General features: G+C 38.6%; 1 protein-coding gene across 1 annotated transcript in view; it reads left to right on the top strand.

Moving 5' to 3' along the window:
* The window catches only part of col27a1a (collagen, type XXVII, alpha 1a), an 85,701-nt gene that overhangs the window by 46,208 nt on the left and 17,496 nt on the right, over window positions 1–21,997 (top strand). Inside the window, exons 13-29 of the mRNA XM_017307958.1 lie at window positions 4,661–4,714; window positions 6,726–6,770; window positions 8,890–8,943; window positions 9,312–9,356; window positions 10,239–10,292; window positions 10,688–10,741; window positions 11,803–11,856; window positions 11,947–12,000; window positions 12,244–12,297; window positions 12,431–12,475; window positions 14,131–14,184; window positions 14,292–14,336; window positions 14,463–14,516; window positions 14,602–14,655; window positions 17,213–17,266; window positions 17,875–17,928; window positions 21,712–21,765. Of these exons, the coding sequence (XP_017163447.1) occupies window positions 4,661–4,714; window positions 6,726–6,770; window positions 8,890–8,943; window positions 9,312–9,356; window positions 10,239–10,292; window positions 10,688–10,741; window positions 11,803–11,856; window positions 11,947–12,000; window positions 12,244–12,297; window positions 12,431–12,475; window positions 14,131–14,184; window positions 14,292–14,336; window positions 14,463–14,516; window positions 14,602–14,655; window positions 17,213–17,266; window positions 17,875–17,928; window positions 21,712–21,765 (882 nt within the window). The remainder of the gene's footprint in view (window positions 1–4,660; window positions 4,715–6,725; window positions 6,771–8,889; window positions 8,944–9,311; window positions 9,357–10,238; window positions 10,293–10,687; window positions 10,742–11,802; window positions 11,857–11,946; window positions 12,001–12,243; window positions 12,298–12,430; window positions 12,476–14,130; window positions 14,185–14,291; window positions 14,337–14,462; window positions 14,517–14,601; window positions 14,656–17,212; window positions 17,267–17,874; window positions 17,929–21,711; window positions 21,766–21,997) is intronic.

The raw sequence follows: 21,997 nt of genomic DNA, 5'->3' as shown, positions 1-21,997 counted from the left end.
AGAAGATGTACTCACAATGTGAGAGAAGAGTGCTGAGCACAAAGGCCACAAATATGTCAATGAAGTTATCTTTCATCACAAAAGAATGGCCCTTCTCTCCACTGATACTAGGGCAAATTCACTGTACATTTCCTCTAGAGATAAGGAGTCTTGGGTAATGCGAGAATAAAAACTATTGCTTTGTATTGTAAAAATGACTCACACCTTCCACAATCTGCCTTGAAATAAATTCCCCAAGAAAGAAATAATACATTTTCACAAATGTTTGGAAGCTTCACTAATGTAACTAATGTAGTAATTATAACTGTATTTCTTTCACAGGTAATACTTTTCAACGTGTTAAATACCCTTTCGCAGAGGCTTATTTTTTGTACTTTCTCTTCAAATAAAATAGGAAAGACAAAAAAAACATGCTCTGCATGCAACATTTAAAAATTTTAAAGCAGTTATTGCTGGAAGTGGATTATGTTTATCTTGCCACTATGCACAGTGAGGAGTTTGCTGGTTGCTAGGGTTTATTTTTTTGTTAAATAGTGTTTAAAGTCAGTCTGAAAGAATGCATTGAACTGTGTAACCCCACAACACACCGCTGATATCATTTTGCAGCTGTTGCTTATTGACTTTTCAGTAAATATGATATTTGTGTTGCCAAAACTTCTGAACACTCTAACGAGACGGGCAGAAGGTTCCTAATGTGAAGCTTTTAGAAGCGACAATTAAACTATGAAAACATTACTCTTTAGGATGACGGTATGGATGCATTATAAAATTTTTGTGGCTTTACTTGCGTTTTACTAAAGTGTTGGAGATGCCCTTTCTCCAACACTTTAGCCTTATACAGCCTTACACACCTTATACAGCCTTATACACCTTATACAGCCTTATAGAGTGACTTATAAGTCAGTCTATAAGGCAGACTGACTTATAGAAAAGTCAGTCTGCCTTTTCTATAAGGCAGACTGACACGTTTCTGCCATAAAAAACATTTTTTCTGGTTGTTTCACAGATCATATAAAGCTAAAAACATTTGCATAGAAGAGTTGCCGTCACATTTTTATTGCTCCCCTCCTGCAACACATTGCAGATGATGTATGACGGCAGTAGCTGTGTATTTTGAGGCATCGCTGTGCTCAACACGATGGCTATAGGTTAGTTTGTGTTTACGGAGGAAATGAGAAGAAGGTGTCAGAAGGAGTTATGTAATTTCAGTAGTTTTGCAATCTGCACCTAATCGCTCGTGCAGGAAAAACCGGAGCGTGAGGGCGTTTGGCCATATGATCCTTAGGAGATCGCTCTCATCTTCCAGGAGGAAAAACAGGAGAACTGCTCAAACCTGAGCCAGACATTTTAATGGCCATAACCGCAGCGCTTGTTCTCTCTCAAGGAAGCGCGCACGCAGACACACGTTCTGTCATTTCCCACAGACCCAGATACATCAAAAACGGTAGAGAGCGTGCAACAACTTTCCGAAGTACATTGCCAGCAGTTCTCCTTCTCAATTTGATGCTTCTTTTTTAAAATAATATATCTTTATTTGTTTTTTTGGCAGCTCTCTTTCCCTGTTGTCAAACTCTGCCATTTTTTTTTTATCGTAAATGAATCTGTTTGAAGTTGTTACTGAATAAAAAGGGGTGGGGGGTATGTTACATGAGGGAAAAGGTTTCCTTAAAGTAATTATTCCAGGATTTTTAAAGCAAGATTATCTTTAGATGTTTTAAGCAGTTCATATCTGACCTGCCGTAAATAACTCTTTTGAATTTGAATTGCAGACAAATCCAGAGTACTTCCCGAAAACTATTACCCCGACCTGGTTTCAAAACGTCTTGCCGTCTGAGAATCCGATCAACTTGGAGACATGTAAACATGCAGCTGGATTGCAACAAACATGCTAGGGTTTCTAACAAACGGGGCTCCGTGCAAACGGGGCCTCAAGTCTCTGATGGAGGCTGTAATTAATGAGCAGATTAGAGTCAAGGACAAAATTGACCTCTGGGGACCTCTGGGGTCAATGAAAATAACTAATCCCTAAAAAGACCTCAGTGGTTTTAGTGAACCTCACGGCTTTTCAAACTATTGTCATGTTACTTATAAGGAAGCCGGGAACTGTTTACATGGTGAATGGAGGTAGAAAGTGAGAGTGAGAACAGATCATGTGAAATACTTCAGATGTCGGTAAACATTCAAGTTTAAGCTATTTAATGGATCATCCTTAGCTTTCTATTACTAGCTATTTCAAATCAAGAGGAATTTAAGCAAATTTGAGTGATAGTAACAGTTTTCAAATGTTTTGCAGAACTTAATACTGAGCTATTCTGAGATCTATACAATTTGTTTTGAATTATTTTTGCAACATGGCAATAGCTCTTTTTATGTCCGCAGTAAGAGAACCTAAGCTCCTCAGCTTTTGAGTCACTAAGGCTCTGTTCACACAACAGCTCTTGATTTTTTTTTTGTGGCCAAAATCCAATTATTACTTATTAATTAAATGCGACCACAATCAAACATCTGTACAAATGATTTACGACTCACATGTGCAGAAGAAGAACTTAGATGTCACACAACGTAATCTTTCCAGAAGTAACAGTGGGTCCAGCCATATATGTTTTAAAGTCTATTGAACAATGGGAGCTGACAGTATTGTCACAAGATCATAACAAGACGAACAGAGCTTATAAAAATGAAGCACAACTAATAGCAGCAGACTTTTTTTGTAGCATTTACTGCAACTTCTGCAGAGAAGTCTGTTTGGATGTGTATGCAGAGTCAGGAGTGGTGGGACTGGAACGTGTTGCACTGCTTTCATAATTTCATAGTTATAGTTTTATATGTGAATAAAACTGCATAGTTTTATTCACATCTGGATGCAGGCCACGTGTCTCGTATTGATGACTTAAAAGTCACATAACATGTGGCATGACGAGTCTGACTGCAGGCGCTTTGAAAACAATCAGAAACAAACTATCTGATTTAATGGAAGTGGCTCAAATCAGACTTTTTTTTCCTGGGTGAAAAGATCGGATACGGGCTGTTTTGATTATCAGAAAAAAGTCGAATATGGATCGCATACGGGCAAAAAAAAAAAGCAGATGTCTGCTTTGTCACACAAAAATCACCAACATTTAATTGATTTCCATGACACTTGCATTTCTTCTTTAAGCTGCCCAATCACTCACCCTATATTTTCCATGTTTTTTGTTGGTTCATGAAGAGTCTCAATGATCCTTTTTTTTCCCTCCTCAATTAAATAAAAAAATTTTTAAAAACCTCTCCTTGACTCATTTGGCTCCGAATTGAAATGTCAAACACAAAGAACTACATTTAGTCGGGAGATTGTATTTCTAAGATGACTCAACGATTAAAATAAAACATACATGCAGCTTATCTGAGCGATCTCCGCTCCGACAGAAATAACTGACATTATCTGGAGGTCACAGTAATTATCATGTTAAAACAATGCATCGAGGCCAGTGTAGTGAAAAGTAGTCATTATGAGCGCTGAATCGTCTCGGTACAAAAGCTCTTAGCGGTAGGGCTTTTTACAGATGTGGTTGCTCTCTGCTCCAGCACCAATGTTTTGTAAAGCTTAGATTAGCCTCCCTATTACTGGTAAATGGACAGAATAATTGCTTGGCTCATTTTCTCCCCATCTAAAGTTTAAAGTTACCAACAGCAAGCTACCTACACCCTAAAGTTAATAGATTTAATGCTTTTAATAGGACCATAACGGGCTCATTTTAAGCAATTGACCTGGTAACATTATTACAATTACTTTTGCAACAGCAGAGCTTTATTTGTTCAGCAAAAAGATTAAATAGGTAAATGTTTGCTCTAAATTTGAATTGTAAGATTTTGTTATTATTAAAGCAGTATTTGGAAATGTTCTGCCTTGACGATGGAGATTGAAATTATTTGCTTTGCGTTCACTTGCAGCAAGCCATTGTGTAAAACAAAGGTCAAAGGTTACTTGTACTGTACAGTCAGTCTCTTCTGACCAAAGCACACGGTTCCAATGAAAATCCCAGTTGCACTTAGCAAACTCCACATGTTTACGTTTTTGCGTGTTAGGACAGAAAATGAAAGGGATGCAATCCCTTCCGAACAAACGGTTGGCATAGAGATATCGTCTAATGGTTGCTATGGAGACTTGGTGACCCAGAGACGCCACTCTTTGTTGCAGTGCTGATTTTTTTTTTTCCTCTACTGTCCTGCTTTCTGTGAGTCGTAGCAAGATACATATGAATATGCAGATATTTTTTTTGTCACTGAATAAATGTACCAATAGAATTTATCTTATTTTTCTTTTTTTTTTGTACACATCTTTAGCAGGCATGCCTAAAGATTTGTCCATGCCTTCATACTTAGCTAATACCTAGTCCTTTAACTTCTTGATATGTTTTACAAAATACTGAGTTACGAATACTAAGCAAAAATAAAACTAACCTAACTTAATATCAAGCACTATTGTAAAAGCTGACAACAATCTGTAAAATCCTGGATGCGCAATTCACGTCCAAGTCTTTTTTTTTTTTTTTTTTAAAGCGTCAGGCTATCAATCTAAGCAACCCAAATTGCTTGTTTTTGTCGCCACCAAGTGGTAGCAAATTCTTTATTTACATACCTAATGGTTCCATAGAATTGAAGTTGTTCTCTTTGTTCTTAGGGGTTTCCAGGGGACTTTGGGGAGAGAGGGCCACCTGGACCAGATGGAGAGCCAGTATGTTCCACATTAACCCACTACACATGTAAAACCATTTCCGGTCCACATTTTTACACACACGAGCTGAGAGTGAGAGCTTAGCTCCGAGCCGCGCACACAGACTCTCGTTCCCCCCGGCGTTTTAACTGCTGGCTATATGATGTGGCTTTCTGTCCATTTGTCTTCTCTGTCTTGTATGAAGTTAACCTGGACAAGATTTACTAGTGTTTTCAGTATCATCCCATGCTTTGGGTCTGTTGAAAATAATTTAAGTTGGCTTTCTGTTTCAAAAAGCCCACACTGTTAGATGGTGAGCAGTTTCCGTTCACTACTGTGAGACGTCCACCACCACACATGTAGACCTTTTTACAACCTCATATCCCGAAAACACCAAATGATGTAATAAGATGTGTGTATGAGTAATTGCATGTAATTCAGCAATGCAGCCATTCCAGATCACATGCAAAATGTATTTTTTTGTATATTCACTGTAATTTTTTTTACAAATGTGCCACTTCTTATGCCTGAATGGAAAAATACAAGCCTGCCAGCAACTTGCAGTTTGACCCACCTATAATTGAATAATGAACATAAGGTGCATTTATGTTTAGAGAAAAACACCAGCTTCACCCCCCCCTCCCCCACCCCCAATGGTTTGTGCTTCCAGATCAGGGATTTACTCTAATACCTCGTCTTATTAGATTCTTACACTGTATTTTTCTGAGAATAAGTATTGTCATCCAACTAGAAAAGGGCCAGTTACTATCACAAAGTTATACTTGGGCATATGTAATTGTATGCTTTCAAAACAATTTTTTTTTATCATTTCATCCCTTTGTTGCAAAGGCCATTTAATACAAGGAGCTTAGAGAGTAAGACAGGTCTGCCCCTCCACCGTTTATTGTTGCCCACTGTCAGACACCTGGCCGAATAAAGGCTCCTACGCTTTCCCCTGTGGTTATGAAATAACACATTCAGCCACTTGGAAGCAATTCTGGTAAACCTGAAGCAGAACGACATCAAAATGTAAAATATTCTGCATCCCAAGAATTTAAAAGCCAATAATTTAATTCTAAAATATATTTTAAGATCAAATTCTAGATTTTTGATTGCTTTTTAAATAATAACATTAATAAATACATTAGAAAGCTATAGCTCTGATAATCAGCGGTTTATGTTATTTTAGCTGCAGTGGGAAAAATTGAAAATTCAGTCGACAAAAAATGGAAATTTATTTTGCAACTAGTAAAAACAGATGCTACACATGAAATCCAAAACTTCACACAGCCAAAATAAACACATCTTGTATGTACATAATGTGTACACACAAATCTATATAATTTTTTCTAAAAACAGCATTTAAAATGCAATGTTTATCAATGAACAGCACAGATATGCAGCAGGTGCACAGAGTTAAGCTGGGAACCACAAAACGCAAAATTGTGACTCAGGCATGTTAACATATTTATTTGTCTTGCTTAAAATCTACCAAAACTACAAAAATTGTGACATTCCACTGTAAAGAAAATCAGTAGGAGGTCAAAATATTGTTAAATATTTCTGCACAATTTTTTTAAAATTTTATTTTTTGGTTTTCATTGGAAATTAACTCTTCACTGATGAAGGAAGAGTCTGTGATTGATAGGACTGATTACTGAACTTGTTATCTGGTAGATGTTGACGTTTTGACTAAAAGAAAATTTGTTTTGTTCATATTTGATGATTTAATGAAAGCATTAAGCTACCATTAACATTGAGATACATATTTTGTGCTCCTTAAAGTATCCTTCTTAACTTTTGAGCTGTAACAAACCTAAATATTTTATAACGCCAGAATGAGATGATGGGGCTCACATGCCGCATACATACACACCAATACATGCACACAGCGGCCTCTCATAAGCTACAGTGAATACTAAGCCACTCGTGTTTTTTTTTTAATTGTTTTTTTTTTTTTTTTTTTTTTTTTTTTTAAATGCCAATAACACTTGTGCCTCTCCTGCTCCTTCCATCCTTCCTCTCTGATTAGGGTGGCCTAGGAGCCCCGGGTCCGAACGGAGTCCCTGGACTAATTGTGAGTAGTTCACCCCCAATTTCATCCCGTCATCATTTTACTCCGCCAGCTACTTTTGTGATAAACCGCCCACAATCTGAAGGTTGCCGTGAACATATTAGAAATACAGAATACAGTCGTTTACAATCGATACAGAAATGCAGAACCAGGGTTCTGTATTTCTGTATCGATTGTAAACGACGAGTACACGGTTGACAGTTCACAAAGGTTTGTTGAATCGAACAAAATTCTCAAAGCGCATCATCTTCTTTTTAGGAGTCCTGCTCAAATTAACTATTTTCGTCCAGTAGCTGCCCGCCGCCCACCCATCACCTTACCCTGAATGCCTCTCCGGCCCGACAGCCACATAATTGGACCTGATTATAATGTCTCACTGGTTTCTCTTGTTGTGTCCCATCCTCAGCTGTCACTGCCGCTCCTCCTGGTCTATTCTAGGCCACTAGCGGTTGTAGAAGGCCTGTAATCGGGGGACTAGTTGATTATAGCTCCCACTCCACATTCATGTCCTCTACACCCATCTGATTCCATTGCATGCCGTACCAGCAGCAATGAGCCACACTTAAATGATTTAAGTATACAAACACCCTCCTCTGGGGAGTCGTTGCTGAAAGCTTTAAATGACGGCTGGCCACTGAGGAAAGCCGAAAATGTCTAGACAGCTGTTCTTGTTTACGCAACTCCAAACACAAAAGACAGAAGTTTTCTCTCCTTGTCTCTCATTACGAGTGTCAGAAATGTAATTTCTGGGCCATGTCCTTAAAGTAACTTTTTCTTTCTGTTTTTTTTTACTTCTTGGCTGTACAGGTTGTTCTGGCCTAAATTTAAACCTAGGAGCTTTGTAGCTTACAATTCACAGCTCTTTGAAAAAAAAAAAGTTTCTACATCTTAATTTCCACATTTTTTCATTTTTTAGGCACAAACTTCAATGGCTTATTGATAGATCAATAAAAAGTAGTGCGAAGTGGAACATGATGCAAGGTTTCCAAATGCTTTCAGAACTAAAATATGAAAAAGATGCTATGCGTTGGTTGCTTTTGCTCATCCAGTGACATAAATCTACGGTCCAATAAATGGAGAAGGTTCACTTTTGTGAAATTTTATTTAAGACCTCAGAGGTTTGTCAGAGAACATTATGAACTAAAAAATATTGTGAAGAACAAGAAATGCACCAGCTCCAGATGCCCAGTGCGCTGGACATGAAGTGGGGCATTGTTTAACTCATCCAAAAATGGAGTGTGGCATCTTCCAAACCTATCAGGACAAGGCTGTCCTCCTAAACTGGCAAACTGGGCAATAATTGCTGTAATCAGAGAAGCAGGCAAGAGTTCCCCTACAGTGTAAGGGATCAAATCGAAGAATGTTCTTGGTCTAGTCAAAGTCAAATGACTTGCAGTTGTAACTGGACTGAGTTAATGCATCTGCAAAATATAAACTGATCACAAATGCTGCACTTTTTATATTTTTATTTGTAAAAAAAAAAAAAAACAATTGGAAGCCATGTGTCCTTTTATTCTGCTTCACAATATATTACACTACATGCTACTTTGTGCTGTTCCGTGACTTAAAATCAGTGAAACAATTAAACGCATTTAAGCTAGTGGTTGTTTTGTGACAAAATGTGAAAAAGCTCAAATAAAAAAAATGCATTTTCAAAGCACTGCATCATAACGTCATTCCTCTGCATTAGATGTTCCCAAATAACCAGGAAGAAGCTTTTCTCCATCTAAGGTCTCAATGCCAAAGGATCTGATTTGTTTTAGGGGACTTCTTCTGTGCCATATTCTTAAATAATCTACTTTGTCACATATGGAGCTACAACCCCATTCAAAGAGGCAAACATTGGACACACGCAGCCAAAACTCCTTTATTTCAGGCTGGAGATGAATCATAATCTTGGCCTGTGAACATTCACATATTATCATTCATTCTTCTCTGCAGCGTGATAATGTGTATGGACGATCTGGAAGCAATGATTTTTGTTCTTGCAGTTGATAAACAAAATTAGATACTGTTCACATTGTGTAAGTTCTAACGGAATGTTTTTTGAACATATCTCTGCTTTGTGCATGTGTTATCACTAAACGGTTATTGTCTTTTCCCCTATTTTTCCTGGCTTTAGGGCGATATGGGACCGGTGGGAGAAATGGGCCCTCCCGGACCGGCTGGACTCAAGGTAACATCTGAAACGCACAGACGAAAAGTCCATTCTTGCATTGCTTGTCAATGGTTGCTTGTTAATGTGCTATAAAACAAAAGAATGGTTGGAGTCGCAAGGACTGTCATTGCTGGTCCTCGAAAGCAGATGTCATGCATGTATCATGTGTGGCCCTGCTCCAACACACCTGAATAAAATAGCTGGCTTGTTTCCTCAACCTGACACCAATTCTGCAAGCGTACGCTAACGACCAGTCCATGATTCAAGTGTGTTCAAGCAAGGACACATCTAAAACCTCCAGGACCCGGACTACCCACTCCTGGTCTGTTGTTCTCTAAGCAAACTGAATGTTGTAACTCTAATTTGCGTGTGTGTCTTTTCTCCAGGGGGTACCCGGAAATTCTGGAGAACCAGGACTGAAAGGTGATAAGGTGATCTCAATATTCCTGTTATTGGCCTGTTATATGTAGCATGTGATTATTATGTGCTCTTTGGATGCAAATGTACCCAGCCTTTAGATATCAAGCACACTTTGATTGGAAATTTACTACTAAAACAGACTTTTTATTATTTGTCACAGTTGTTTTGTGTTTTCCCCCCGTCTACAGATTTGTTTGTTTTTCAGTTGAAAGATAAAAGGATATGCGTCACATTAGAGATGGAAAATGTCATGAAGTGACTTATCTAATATGTTTACATCAGAAAAAAGTCTTTTTTAATATCCAATTTGTAGTTTTTTTGAGATTAGATTTCTTATAATTTTACAAATGTTGAGTGTAAATGAGTTCAGTTGAACCTCATAAAGGATTTTCTAGTGTTCCAAGTTCGTCTGACTGAGATTCAGGAAAACATCTGCAGTTTAATCAGAAGATGAGGAAACCCAAACAGATTTCAAAACATCTCTTCCACCTGTAATAGTAACGTTTCCTTTTGGTCGTCTCCGTTCAGAGTGGAGCTAAAGTGAACAAATTGCCGCAGTTCTCAATTTGGCGAAATCTGACTGACTCTCTGAAACATATGGCGGAGTGGAGCGAAGCGACTGTTATCAGACAGATTGACACCACATGAAAACCTTGGCTTATCCATTGAACTGCATTCATTGTGCATTGACAGTTGCAATTTATGGGGCACTAATTTGTTTTTTATGTTGAAAAAAAGTAGAGTATTTATAAGGTACAGTGTTACGCCCCCTTCCCTAATGTTTTTCTTCTACTTTTCTCTCTTTTTTCTTTTTGTCCAAAATCCTGCATGGATTGGTTGTCCACAATCCATCCGTTGTCCTCTGTGCGTCTCCATCGCTCTCTGCATATCAGGGGGACGTTGGGATTCCTGGACAGCAGGGGGAGATTGGGTTCAAAGGAGATAAGGTAGGCAACTTCTGCAGCACATTTTATAGTTTAAATCCTCTCACGAAGCCCCCCCACTGACTAGACCTCATTATGCCTCTCTGTGCACACTCGCCTTCAATCATGCATATCCCTTGTTACACAACCGTTGTTGCGCTGCTGCCTCCACAAAATGACTTAGCCAGATGTCTGCTGTCCACCTTATGGAAACTCTTATGTCAGTCTTTCACATTTGTCTTTCTGTGTGTGTAAGTAAAACCTAGTCCAACAGAGACTGAATTGGCCTCAAGAGATACAGCATAGGGAGGAGAACCATGCATGTCTAATGTCTGTTTCCTTAAAGAGGAATCAAGTGTTTTGTTTAGGAGTTTTATTGGATGCTATTTGTTTAATGTGTATTGTTTGACCCCGGTCAGGGTATCCAAGGAGCTCCAGGTTTACCGGGCGTTCGAGGGAAACCAGGACCGCAGGTTAGATCTGATCGGACTGCACTCACAAAGATTACTTTAATATGTTAAAATGTTTGCATAACACTTTTTATCTTGAGGGCTAGAATAAAGACTTAAAGTCAGATCAGATAACATGACTTAATCTCTTAATGTGATTTCATTTTTTGTACTTTTTTCTTTTTAAATGCTGCATGTTTACTATTAAACATAAAAAATAGTCAGGGTTTTTTGGGTTTTTTTTTATTGGACACACCTGATAATGTTTTGTAAAAAAAATCATGCCTTTCATTTTAATCTGACCTGATCCAACAATTCCTTAAAATTAAATGTAACTGTAGTACTTCTAAATTTTTACTTCACTTCTTTTAAGTTGATGGTAATGCATAGGAACTTTAAATTTGTTATTCATGAGTTTCCTGAGCATTTTAAAAGCCCCAGTCAGACTCGAGTCTCAGAAAATCTGTGGAGGGAGCTAAAGATTAGCTTGATGGATAAACTATCACTATGCCAGTGGGAACATGAAAAAGGCTGGTCATTTACCTGCCATTTTTAATCAGGTATGACTAAAATCTGATATTTGAAGTAAATTGTCCTCCATGTCTGTCTCAAAAAACAAACTTCCTAGTTAAATAATTTGAAGTCTATTTCTGCCAGGAGTGAGAATATTTTTGTGTATTTGGGAGGCTTGTCAGGAAAAAAACATGTTTTCTCTCCAGTCATTACAAACTGACATAAACTATATTGAGATTTTATCTAGAAGTGTGTTAGATCAAATGGGGCTTCAGCTGAGTTTGGTGTAAAAACTCACCTGGAGCCCCCTTTCCTCATGCTTACTGTTAAGTATGGTAGAGCATCAGTGATGCTGTGGACCTGTTGCTCTTTTTAAGGCCTTGGGAATTCATTTCAAATATAAACCTGGTCATCTGGCAGACAACTGAGCACACCTGGTATCTCTGTCATGCAGTATGCATATGGATAAAAGAAAAAGCATAAAATAAAGTTTTAGCACTTCACATTTGCACATGAGCACAATGCTGGCACACAAATATTTCATTACATTCATTCTGCTACTGTTTTAACAGGGGAAACTAGGAGAGAAAGGTCCCGATGGAGCACCTGGACCACCAGGCCCCGAGGTTTGTGTTTGCACCTTGATTGCTCTGTTGGGGATGTTTATCGTTATTCTGAAACAAAAAAGATGGCCGTTCTCTTATCGCTGGTAACAGGGTTTCCCTGGTGACATGGGACCACCCGGAGAGAACGGCGTCGAAGGGCTAAAGGTGAGTTAAACCGTCCACTTGACATGCTCAGCTTTCAACAAGCATGACTTAAAGCACAAATCAGAACATGGCAGTTTGCTCTCCATCCTTGTTGAGGCACAGTAGGGATTTCCACTAATGTTAAACTCAGTAGAAATCAACTTTTTAATAATTACTGTACATTGGCTGGAAACTTGTGTGTTAAAACCCTAATTTACACCCCAGCATTGACTACAACTGCGTTGTTGTTTTTTCTCAATCAAGGGAAAAATAGGAGACCGAGGTTTACCGGGGCCCCGAGGGATTCCTGGCCTAGAGGTAATTCTGACCGACGTTAACCAACATCAAGGGAAGACATTAACATTTCATGGCACCAGCCCCGTCTTCAGCTAGCAACATTTGATATCCCAAAAACATAAGCTGTGCTGAGATCTGTGTTCTCTGTTTCCAGGGAGACGAGGGTCCGATCGGGCCACCGGGACCATCAGGACTTGAGGTGAGATGATAAATGAATCTGTATATTTTTTGGGGGGGGGATTGTACAAAGTTAAGATAGAAACGATAAGTGCTAACTCTTTAATCTCCTCAAATCTGGCTATTCCTTTCAAATTAACACATAAGATTAACAAACTGGTTTTCTTTTTTTTTTATTAGCTGCAAATACCTACATTAAATAATTTGATCCATAGTGATTATATAAAATCGTTTTATCCTATATTACAGACATAACTCCTTCTGTAGTTTTATTAACGAGATCTTCATCCTCGTGTGTTTGTTCATCAACGCCTGCATTTAGTCATTTTAAAAAGAAAGTTTGTAGCTTTATAGCAACATTGCTGGGAAATCAATAAATTGGTCAGTAAAAATGTCATGCCTCAGCTGTCTTTATTAAATGCAGTTCAGTGTTAGTACTCATATTTAATTGTGCATGCAAAAGTTTATTGTGCCTCTTTTTTAATCAGACAGCAGTAACGTGATAAAAAAAAGGTTTTTTTTTGTTGTTTTTTTTCCCCCCAATCTCTCAGGACAAATAAAAGAAACTGCGTGTTTGCTGTTTTATTGAGACCGCTGCAAGTCTCTATTGTAACATGTGTAGTCCTTCACTTTGGCCGCCAGGGGGTGATAGCGTTCATCACCATGTTCAGAGATGACTCAGATTTATAGCTAATATAAAAACACTGGAAAGTGGAAATAGCAAATATAGGTTTTATTTTATTTTTCTTTCAGACATTTTATTAACTGATGAAGAAACTTACTCTGTTATATATGTTTTCAATTTAGTTTTCTGACTTAATTATTATCCCAGATGTAACCTGTGAATCTTCCTTTCTTTGTCTGCACTTTATATCAGTCTGACTCCCTCCTCACTTGCTCACCTTCCGTCCACCTGCTTGTCTCATAATCTGACTCGGTTTCTTGTCTTCTGTCCGAGGGGAAGTAGTGTTTGGCTCCTGCAGGAGCTGTGATTTATCTCTGGCCAGGTGCCGCGAGTAGACCTGTACATTCACTGCTCTAACAGGAATGAGCCTTCATCCTTACCTTCCTTTTTTCCAGCGACTGTGCATTTTTTTAATATGATGTTCCTTGCATTCCCTCTTGGCACTGCACCTTTTTTTTTTCTTCATTATTATTATTTTTTTATATCAGTTCGGTCATAAAATTGCAGACATGAATATAAATCAAGTAACAGGAAGTCACAAGTCCAGGAGAGCAACTATTCATCCTCATATTGCAACCTAAATTGACTTTTATTGGCTGTTTGAGTGAAATAAAGTGTAAGATTTAACTATTTAAAAACGGCTGCCAACCTATGTGAGCTGAAACTTTGGAAATATTGAGTCACTCAGTCTCATGGAGTTTGGCTGAGACATTTCTGACCTAGAGGTATTGCTGGTTCAGAAAAAAAGAAACAGTTTTCAGCCACTGAACACTTTTGCAGCCTGTCTAAATGTCCCGTCAGCATTACCTGCCTATGTCATCAGCGTGCACCCTGGAGATTTTCCACTGATCTCTCTTTAAACTGCCCATCCCGTAAACAGACCCTTTCCATTCACAGAGAGTTTGTGATGAATGTTAACGATGCGTTCACTTCCCAGTGAATGCCTGTTCCTCACTGTTAGTTATTCTACGGCTCTTTTTTGTTTTTTTCAGGGTAGAATGGGAAGAAAAGGATTTCCTGGGAAGGTTGGCCCGGAGGGAGTGAAGGTGAATAAACTCAAACTCATTTACCATTCTTTTCCATTTTCCAAAACTACAGAAGTGGCGCACATTTCATAATAACTCAATGAATGACAGTGGATTTGCATCTGCAGGGAGAAGCCGGTGTCCCAGGAAAAGTTGGGTCCATGGGAGAACGAGTAAGAATTCCTGACATTGCTTCTTCCTGTGTTGAATGATGGTCCTTTCCCCCCCACACAGCCCAGCCACTTATCCAGGAAACTCTTTCCATTCATCCATCCAATGCTGAGTTTTTTACATTTCAGGGATTGGTGGGTTTCATCGGACCTGTGGGAGAGGCAGGGCTGGCAGGAGAGAAGGTAAGACCAAAATAAAAGGAAATGAAAACAAATGGATTATTTTATTTCTACACTTGAAACTACATTTTATACTTGTGCATTTTAGGGAGATCGAGGAGAAATGGGCCTTCCTGGACCACCCGGAGTAAAAGGATCAACGGTAAGAAAAACAAAAAAAAAAATATCAATTTAACTCACAAATACCACTAAATAGCTGAGAATGTTCAATCATAAAATTAAACATGAGTGCAGATGTAAGGTGGTTCATCAGTAAAGATCACAATGTTTCATGATACCCTTTGCATCACAAGGGTTGTGAAAGGACACAGCTCTTCATCTTGGCCTTCTGATTCTGAAGTGTAACTCCCTGCACTGCCACCTCTGGGCAGCTATCATAACTGACCCCCATAATTCTTCAAACTCACATGGCCAGCAGTCACAAACTTTGTTTTAATTATCTGTCCATTAAAGTGAGCTTTATATATTATTGGCTTTGTTTTGCCACCACAATACTTGTTTAAAAAACTAAATAAATTTTTTTTTCCCCACTTGGAAGGAAGGTCTAAACTAGTTTATGATAATCCAAGCGCAACAAAGTTTCCTTACTTTCTTAAAGGTATATGCTGACAATGAGTTAGGTCAACAAGGAAAGCAAAGGCACACCACTGTTTGAGTTATTTGGGTCCTTACTGTAACATCTCGTGTTCACCATATGGCCAAAGACGTTTAGTTGTAAATGGTGTAATACTGGCTCAAACAAAGGGGTGGTTATTCCAATAGAGCCTATACAATGATTTATTTTGCTATTGGGATCTTATTACTACGGAAAGTTTTAAATCATCCTACATGCCAAAAGGATCTTCCAGAAAAATAAAAGAATGAAAAAAAAAAAGAATAGTCCTGCAGGAGTATTGGCATTAGTCCCTAGTTCTGCAGGACATGATCTTTTATGATGGCTGTTGGAGCTACAAACACTTTGTTTCCTCAAGATTATTTATGAATTCTGTGACTGTATGAGAAACGTTTGGAAATCCTTGGATTTTTCCATACATTATCTTGCAAAAAGATCCACACTCCTTAAGCATTTTTAAAAAGGTTCTTATTACAACCACAAACTTTTTGTATTATTATTAATCTTGGGGAGACTGTGTGTGATAGACAAACAGAAAGTGATGCATAATTGTGTTTGCATTCATTTGTGTTCAGCCCCACTATTTTGCAAAAAAACAACATTTTGCTGCAAATTCAGCAGCAGGACTCTTTGAGTATTGGTCCCTTAACCTTGTACATCCAGAAACCAATATTTTTGGGAATTCTTTTGTGTAGAATACATCAGGGTGGGAAGAGTTATGTTCAAATATTTTCACAAATTCTCAATTCAATTCAAGTCTGATGTGAATACAAATGTCTTTTAAACCATTCCATAGTGTCCGAAGGTGAACCTCTAACCGTGTCATGTCTTGTGCAACTTCTGACAAATTACTTTCCAGAATTGCTCTGTGCATTTGCTCAATCCATTTTCCCATCAACTCTTATTAATTGCTGCTGGGAATTAAATAAGCAACCCTGCAGCCTGGTGCTGCCATCACCAAGTCCAGCTTGTTCGGGGCGATGCGCCGTGTTAGTTTTCCACCACATGCAGCCAAAAAAAAGCACATAAATTAATATCACCTTTGTGAGTTGAATTATTTTTAGGGTTTTTTACTGCACACACTTCCCTTTTGTTTCAACAGCTACAACAGTTTATTCAGTCTAGACACATGTGAGGCATAGTTGAGATGTTTTCTTTGACAAAGCTCCAAGTTGGTCAAAAAAATAAAAAAAACCTTTATGATCCACTTTCAAATACATAAAAATTCCTACTTTAATATTTTACTTTTTTTCTTTTATGGACCACTCAGTGTATATGACTGTTTGGAGAGGAGGAAGATTTAGTTATCACTGCTGTTGGCTCGGAGCCAGCTGGATTTCCCCCGAGGACATGACCACTCGTACACATTTTCACTTTAAAGGAAGCTCTCTGTTGGCTCTCTTCCTCATCTCCAAAGCAGAAACAGACCCTTTGGAAAAAAAGAAGGCATCGCTAAAAATGAGAGAAGCTGCTAACAGAAAGCTCTTACTGTAAGCGTCGATGTTTTATTTCTCTGTGCTCGTGACGTCAGAAATGCCTACTACGCTGTGAGGCCTGCAGACTGAATGGATTTTATTGTTCTCAGATGTTCTGTGGAGTCTGACCAAAACATTCCCCATTATTCCGTTCAACTTCTACAAATGGGCCGGCCAGTAAATCGAGACCAATAAAATAAAGAAAAAAGAAAAGAGAGAGAGAAAAGGAGCCAGAAGTGGCATGTTTTCTCATATAAAATCAGCTCCTCAAACTGATTTTTCTCTGGCCTCTCTGATTTTCCCTATTTGCGCATTAAATCTGTTTTCAAGCACAGAGTCTTACTCTTCTTACTACTACGGGAAAGTCGATATATTCCTTCTAAGAAAACTCTGCGGATTCTAGTTGATTTACACTAAATTAACATGGACACGTCGGTAATTAATTCCAAATTGGAGAATTAAGTCTGGAGAAACTTCTTTCCAGTCACTGCAAGAGCTGCAGAATTAGCAATATGTGTTGTTAATGAACCGTGAAAGCTCTTGTGTAGCATTTTCTTTTGTAATATAAAATTGGATTTTATGTCTTTTGTGCATTTTTGCAAACACGACAGGGTCACCCAGGGACGCCAGGTGAGACTGGACCTCCTGGACCACCAGGAAGACCAGTAAGTCATCACCTTTATTTTTTCCATCCTCCTTTTTATTATTTTGCACTAAAAAAAATCACTGAATGCTCTTTTTGCTAGAACTGTAAGTTTAGCAACTGCAGGCGATCTCATTCTGCAGGGCTAGTATTCCCAGTAGGCTGCAGAGGTTTCCTGAGCATTATGAACTTTGACAACCTCCCGCTGAATGCGCATTATCCGCCTGTCAGTCATAAACCCAACACCTATAACCAATTACAAGCTGCTGCCGGCCCCCCTCGTCCCTGAGGTGTGTCTCTACCTCGGCCCCCGCTTGGCTTAGTGCAGGCCCTGCCCCTGTTCAAAGTGGGGGCCACTGAGCCACCAAAACAAACATAAACATGGAGCTTTGGGGGCAGCAGGACAGGATTCCGGAGCGGGCTCTTTAATTGGTGTGAGTGACAGATCTAACAACAAACCCTATACTGTGTTCCCGAGGTCAGGCTGCTCCCTCCCTGGGGTCAATAGCCATGGGGGCCCTCTGGTCTGTCAGTGTAAACCTTTGTTTTTATCTTTCCATCCTTTTTTCTCTTTTTCCTACCCCATCTCCTTTCCCCTTTATTCCCTTTTTTTTTTCTTTTGTTCATTAGGGCCCTGCCGGAGCAAGTGGGCCAGCCGGCACCAGAGGGCCCAAAGGCTTGCGGGTAAGTTAGCGGGTTGACACAAGCTTTAATCGCTGATCTGCTGTGAAGGCATCCCAGCACCAGTCAGTTTGGCTCAAGCAAGTGTGTAAATATTCTGTTGTTTGTTTATGAGAAGAATATACAGCTATTTCTGCACTACTAGAAGACATCAGGAACCCAGTGAGGTGACATCAAGCTTCCTCACAGACGTAGTTTCACTTTACATCAGCAAACTTAAAGGAGTTTTACAGGCATGTATGTGATGGATTAATAAATAGTAGTACATCATTGTTAAGTCACTGCAAAACGATGCATGCATTTACATTTTTAACAAATAAAAATCAAAAAAAAAAAAATGTGGCATGCCATACATTTTATATATTTGACTCAGCTCCCCTGAGTCAGTACTTTGTTGAACTACTTTTACAAGCAGCCACATCCGCAAGCCTTTTGGTTTGCATAAAACAGCACATTTAAATTGATTTTTATTTTTTTTTAAATGCCCTCTATTTGCAAAACACCCTAAGCTCAGTAGCATTGGAGTGTGAGCATGTTGTCTTTCTTGTCACAGATCCTCAATCATATTTAAGTTTGATTTAAAGAGTTTTCAACCCTCTAAGAAGTTTTCCTGGAGGGCTACTTTGATTGTAGCTCCATCCATTTTTTTATAACAATTCTGACCATCTTCTACGTCAGCACCAAAGATAATCGTCCACACATGATAATGATGATGATGATGCTGCCACCACCACCATGTCTAACTATGGGTGTGGTGTGTCCAGGTTGATGGTCAGTTTCGTTCTGGCATTTTTTTTTTACCTCTGTTAAAGACAGATAGACAATTTGAAATGAATACACGACTGAAGCCAAGCGTGATTATATTCTTTTCTTAAAAAATAAAAAGAATACCTTGCTTTCAAAGCTTATGCACCAATAATACTTTAAAATACTGGAGACAGTGGCTTTAATATAGTCATGTTTGTTCTCTGTTTTCAAGGCAGAGAAGAGCAAGTCAGCCGAAATATCTTAATTGTACGCTTATGTAATCTAAGAATCTTAGTTCTAAGTTTAGACAACTTTTATTCCTGTTAACCATGTGAGGAGGAGAAAATAACCATGAAGTTTTTGTTTTTTTTGTCAGAAGCCTTTATGTAACACTGGCCTTGCTGTGGTTGGCCTGGGCACACTCTCACTCCAGTGTGTTTTTGGTTAGTGCTAATGTCAGCAGGTTCCCTTGCTTTGTCCAAGATTAGAAAACTAAATGATTCATTTACCTACACAAAACATTATTTCCTCACAGCAAGAAACAAGTTAAGCAAAAAGAATCTTGTTCTTTTCAAAAATAACACTCAACAGAAGCTTAAAAATAAAGCTGAAACGACTTATAAGAAGATGCAGGGTGAGACTGGGTACAGTTAAAAATACATCAGCTGTATATACACCATTACGTCTTTTATGTGTAAAGCTCAATATAGAAAATAATAGTGACAGAAAAACATCTGCCTTTACTCAGATTCAAAACTTGGAATGCTGATTAATGTGAAAGTGTCTGCAGGATGGCTTCAGAACATAAAAAAAAAAGTTGGATCCAGTGCTGTCTTTGTTTTCACTCACCGAACTCGGCTCCTTCATATTGTCATGTTACAATCACAGGCTTCAAAATGCTGTGTTAAGTTTCTGTGTGAAAGAGACTTACACAAATTTTTGCATAATGTGAAATTAGCTAAAAATTATTAATGATTTTCCAGCAATTTACCAAGAAATACCTCAAACATGTAGGGTACTGTTGTATTCAGCTCCCTTTAGCTGAATGGGACTCTCGGAAAGTCCCAAATTATGGGACTTTCCGAGAGTCCCATAATTTGGCATTGTTGCTGACTTTATTCTCAGTATATGTCCAGTAGTTTTGTGAAGGTCTCAGAGCCTTTTTTTTTTTAAACAAACTGCGTAATCAGAGGAAAGGAACACACAAGACAGGTCAGGGATGAAATTGTTTAGGGGATTAAGACAGGATTAGGTTATACAGTCGTGCACTCCGCAAGTCATTCCTGTGAAGAAGAAGAAAGGCAAAGAAAAGCACAAGAAGTCCTGATTATAGTTTGTCACAAGCCAGAGGACCCGGAAAACATGTGGCAGAATGTGTTCAGGTCAGATTGACACAAAACACTGGAGACAAGAGCGAAGATCCAGCTTCCAGCAGAAGAGCGACAGAAAGCCAGAGCAACAATGAAATGGTTGAGGATCAAATCAAAGTCAGACCTAAATCCCATTGAGATTCTTGGAAAATGTATATGTATGTTCACACCAGTTCCCTCTCCAGTCTCTAGGTTGTTTTTTTTTACCTGAGTAGAAATGACATAACTTTCTGTCTCTAGATATGAAAAGCTGGTGGAGGCTTATTGCAAATAAGGTGCAAATTTAATAGCAACAAAATGGTAAAATTGACAGAAAAAGTGGCTGAATATAAATGTATATTACACTTTGGTGCTTTTTACCCCCAAAAAATATTAATAATACATATTTTCTTCCCACGATACAATTATCACCATTTTGTGGTAATCTCTCTCACATAAAATCCCAATAAAGTATGTTAACATTTGTGGCCTTAATGTTACATGTGGAAACGTTCTTGGATTGCATTATATCTGTGTGCTTAAAACTACTTGAAATTATTAAGTCAGAGTCCCAAGTATTACAAATCCAACATTTGCATTTTTTAAATATCTGGAACGGATGATTTCTCTGGCTATCTGAGGAACAAATCCAGAGTTAATATGTACCATGTTGCAGAGCATTATTCCTACCACTCAGCAGTCTGTGGTTGCTTCTGAGCTGGTTTAAATTGAACTGGTTGAATTCATGCTTTTGGTATTCATTTCGTCTGCCATTTTTGTTAGTCAGAAAAGAGTCTTGAATCTGCGGCACATTGAAGTTACTGGACGTAGCTTGTTTCTTTTTGTTAATTATTTGACTGGGAGTTGGGGGGTGGGGGAGGGAATATTTTCCCTACTCATCAGCTAATCAGCCAATGTAAACGGAACCAGCGGGAAGCAGGTACCCCAGACAGGAATGTTAATGAGCAGTGGCCATCCAGCTCTATGTATAATAGGCTTATAGCACTTCAGCTATTGTTATTGCCTCTGGGCCAGACTCCCACTGCGCCTGGTCAACAATCAGTCAAACAACAAGGCCTCCTTCAGTGTGATGTCCTGAGAAATTTGCCATGGATTAAAAAAAACAAAAAACTACTTATATAACAACCAAGAGACTGATCGAGATTTTTAATGTATTCACTGTTAATTAGTGAGAATTGCTATGTCGGTAATGCTGCATTTTCCAGAGCAAAGCTATGAAATTTGACTGGACGCAGGTGCAAAGCAGGTGAAGCGTATTGGAACGCTGCCCTGACTTATATTTGTTTGTATTGGTCGCTGGACTAGCAGGAGTTTGTAGCAGTTTGGATTAATTATGTTTGAAGGTTTCACTCATGTAAGATAAACAGTTGAACTGTGTTCATCGTTTGTGTATTTAAGTTTGAACTCTTTTGCCCTGGATCCAGTGGTAAAATCAATGTTAGGATAAGGTCTGTGAGTTTCACTACTAGAAAGGCCAGCCACCTTTTAGTATATCAAGACTCTGCATACATATATTTTTACATATGTATATATAGACTTTTTTTTTTTGAAGAAGAAGAAGTGCAGTTTACAGATATTGCGACCCTCACATGAGGACATGCTGTTTGTTTTGTCTGGTGGTGCTACAGTGACCTCTGTTGGTGAAGTGACACATGTCTCGTTTTCTCAGGGAGCAATGGGGCCTGATGGTCCAACAGGAGAGATGGGGTCAGAGGGCAAGAAGGTAAGAGTGCTGGCATTTACTCAATAAAATTATACAGTTGAACTGCGTGAACATAACAATTACATGTTTTTTCAAAGACAAACACTTCAAATAAATGGGCGGCGAACTACACTAGTCTTCCGTTTTATCTAAGGAAATGTCAGGGTTTGGTGGGTGGAAGTGGTGAGGAGAAACGCTGAGACCCAGGTTATAGATGAAGATGATTTTAATAATGAATATAATCAGGACAGTC

Source organism: Poecilia reticulata, linkage group LG12 (assembly GCF_000633615.1).
Source record: "Poecilia reticulata strain Guanapo linkage group LG12, Guppy_female_1.0+MT, whole genome shotgun sequence".
NCBI lineage: Eukaryota > Metazoa > Chordata > Actinopteri > Cyprinodontiformes > Poeciliidae > Poecilia > Poecilia reticulata.
Note: the sequence above shows the minus strand (reverse complement) of the source record. Positions and strands in the feature narration are given on the sequence as shown.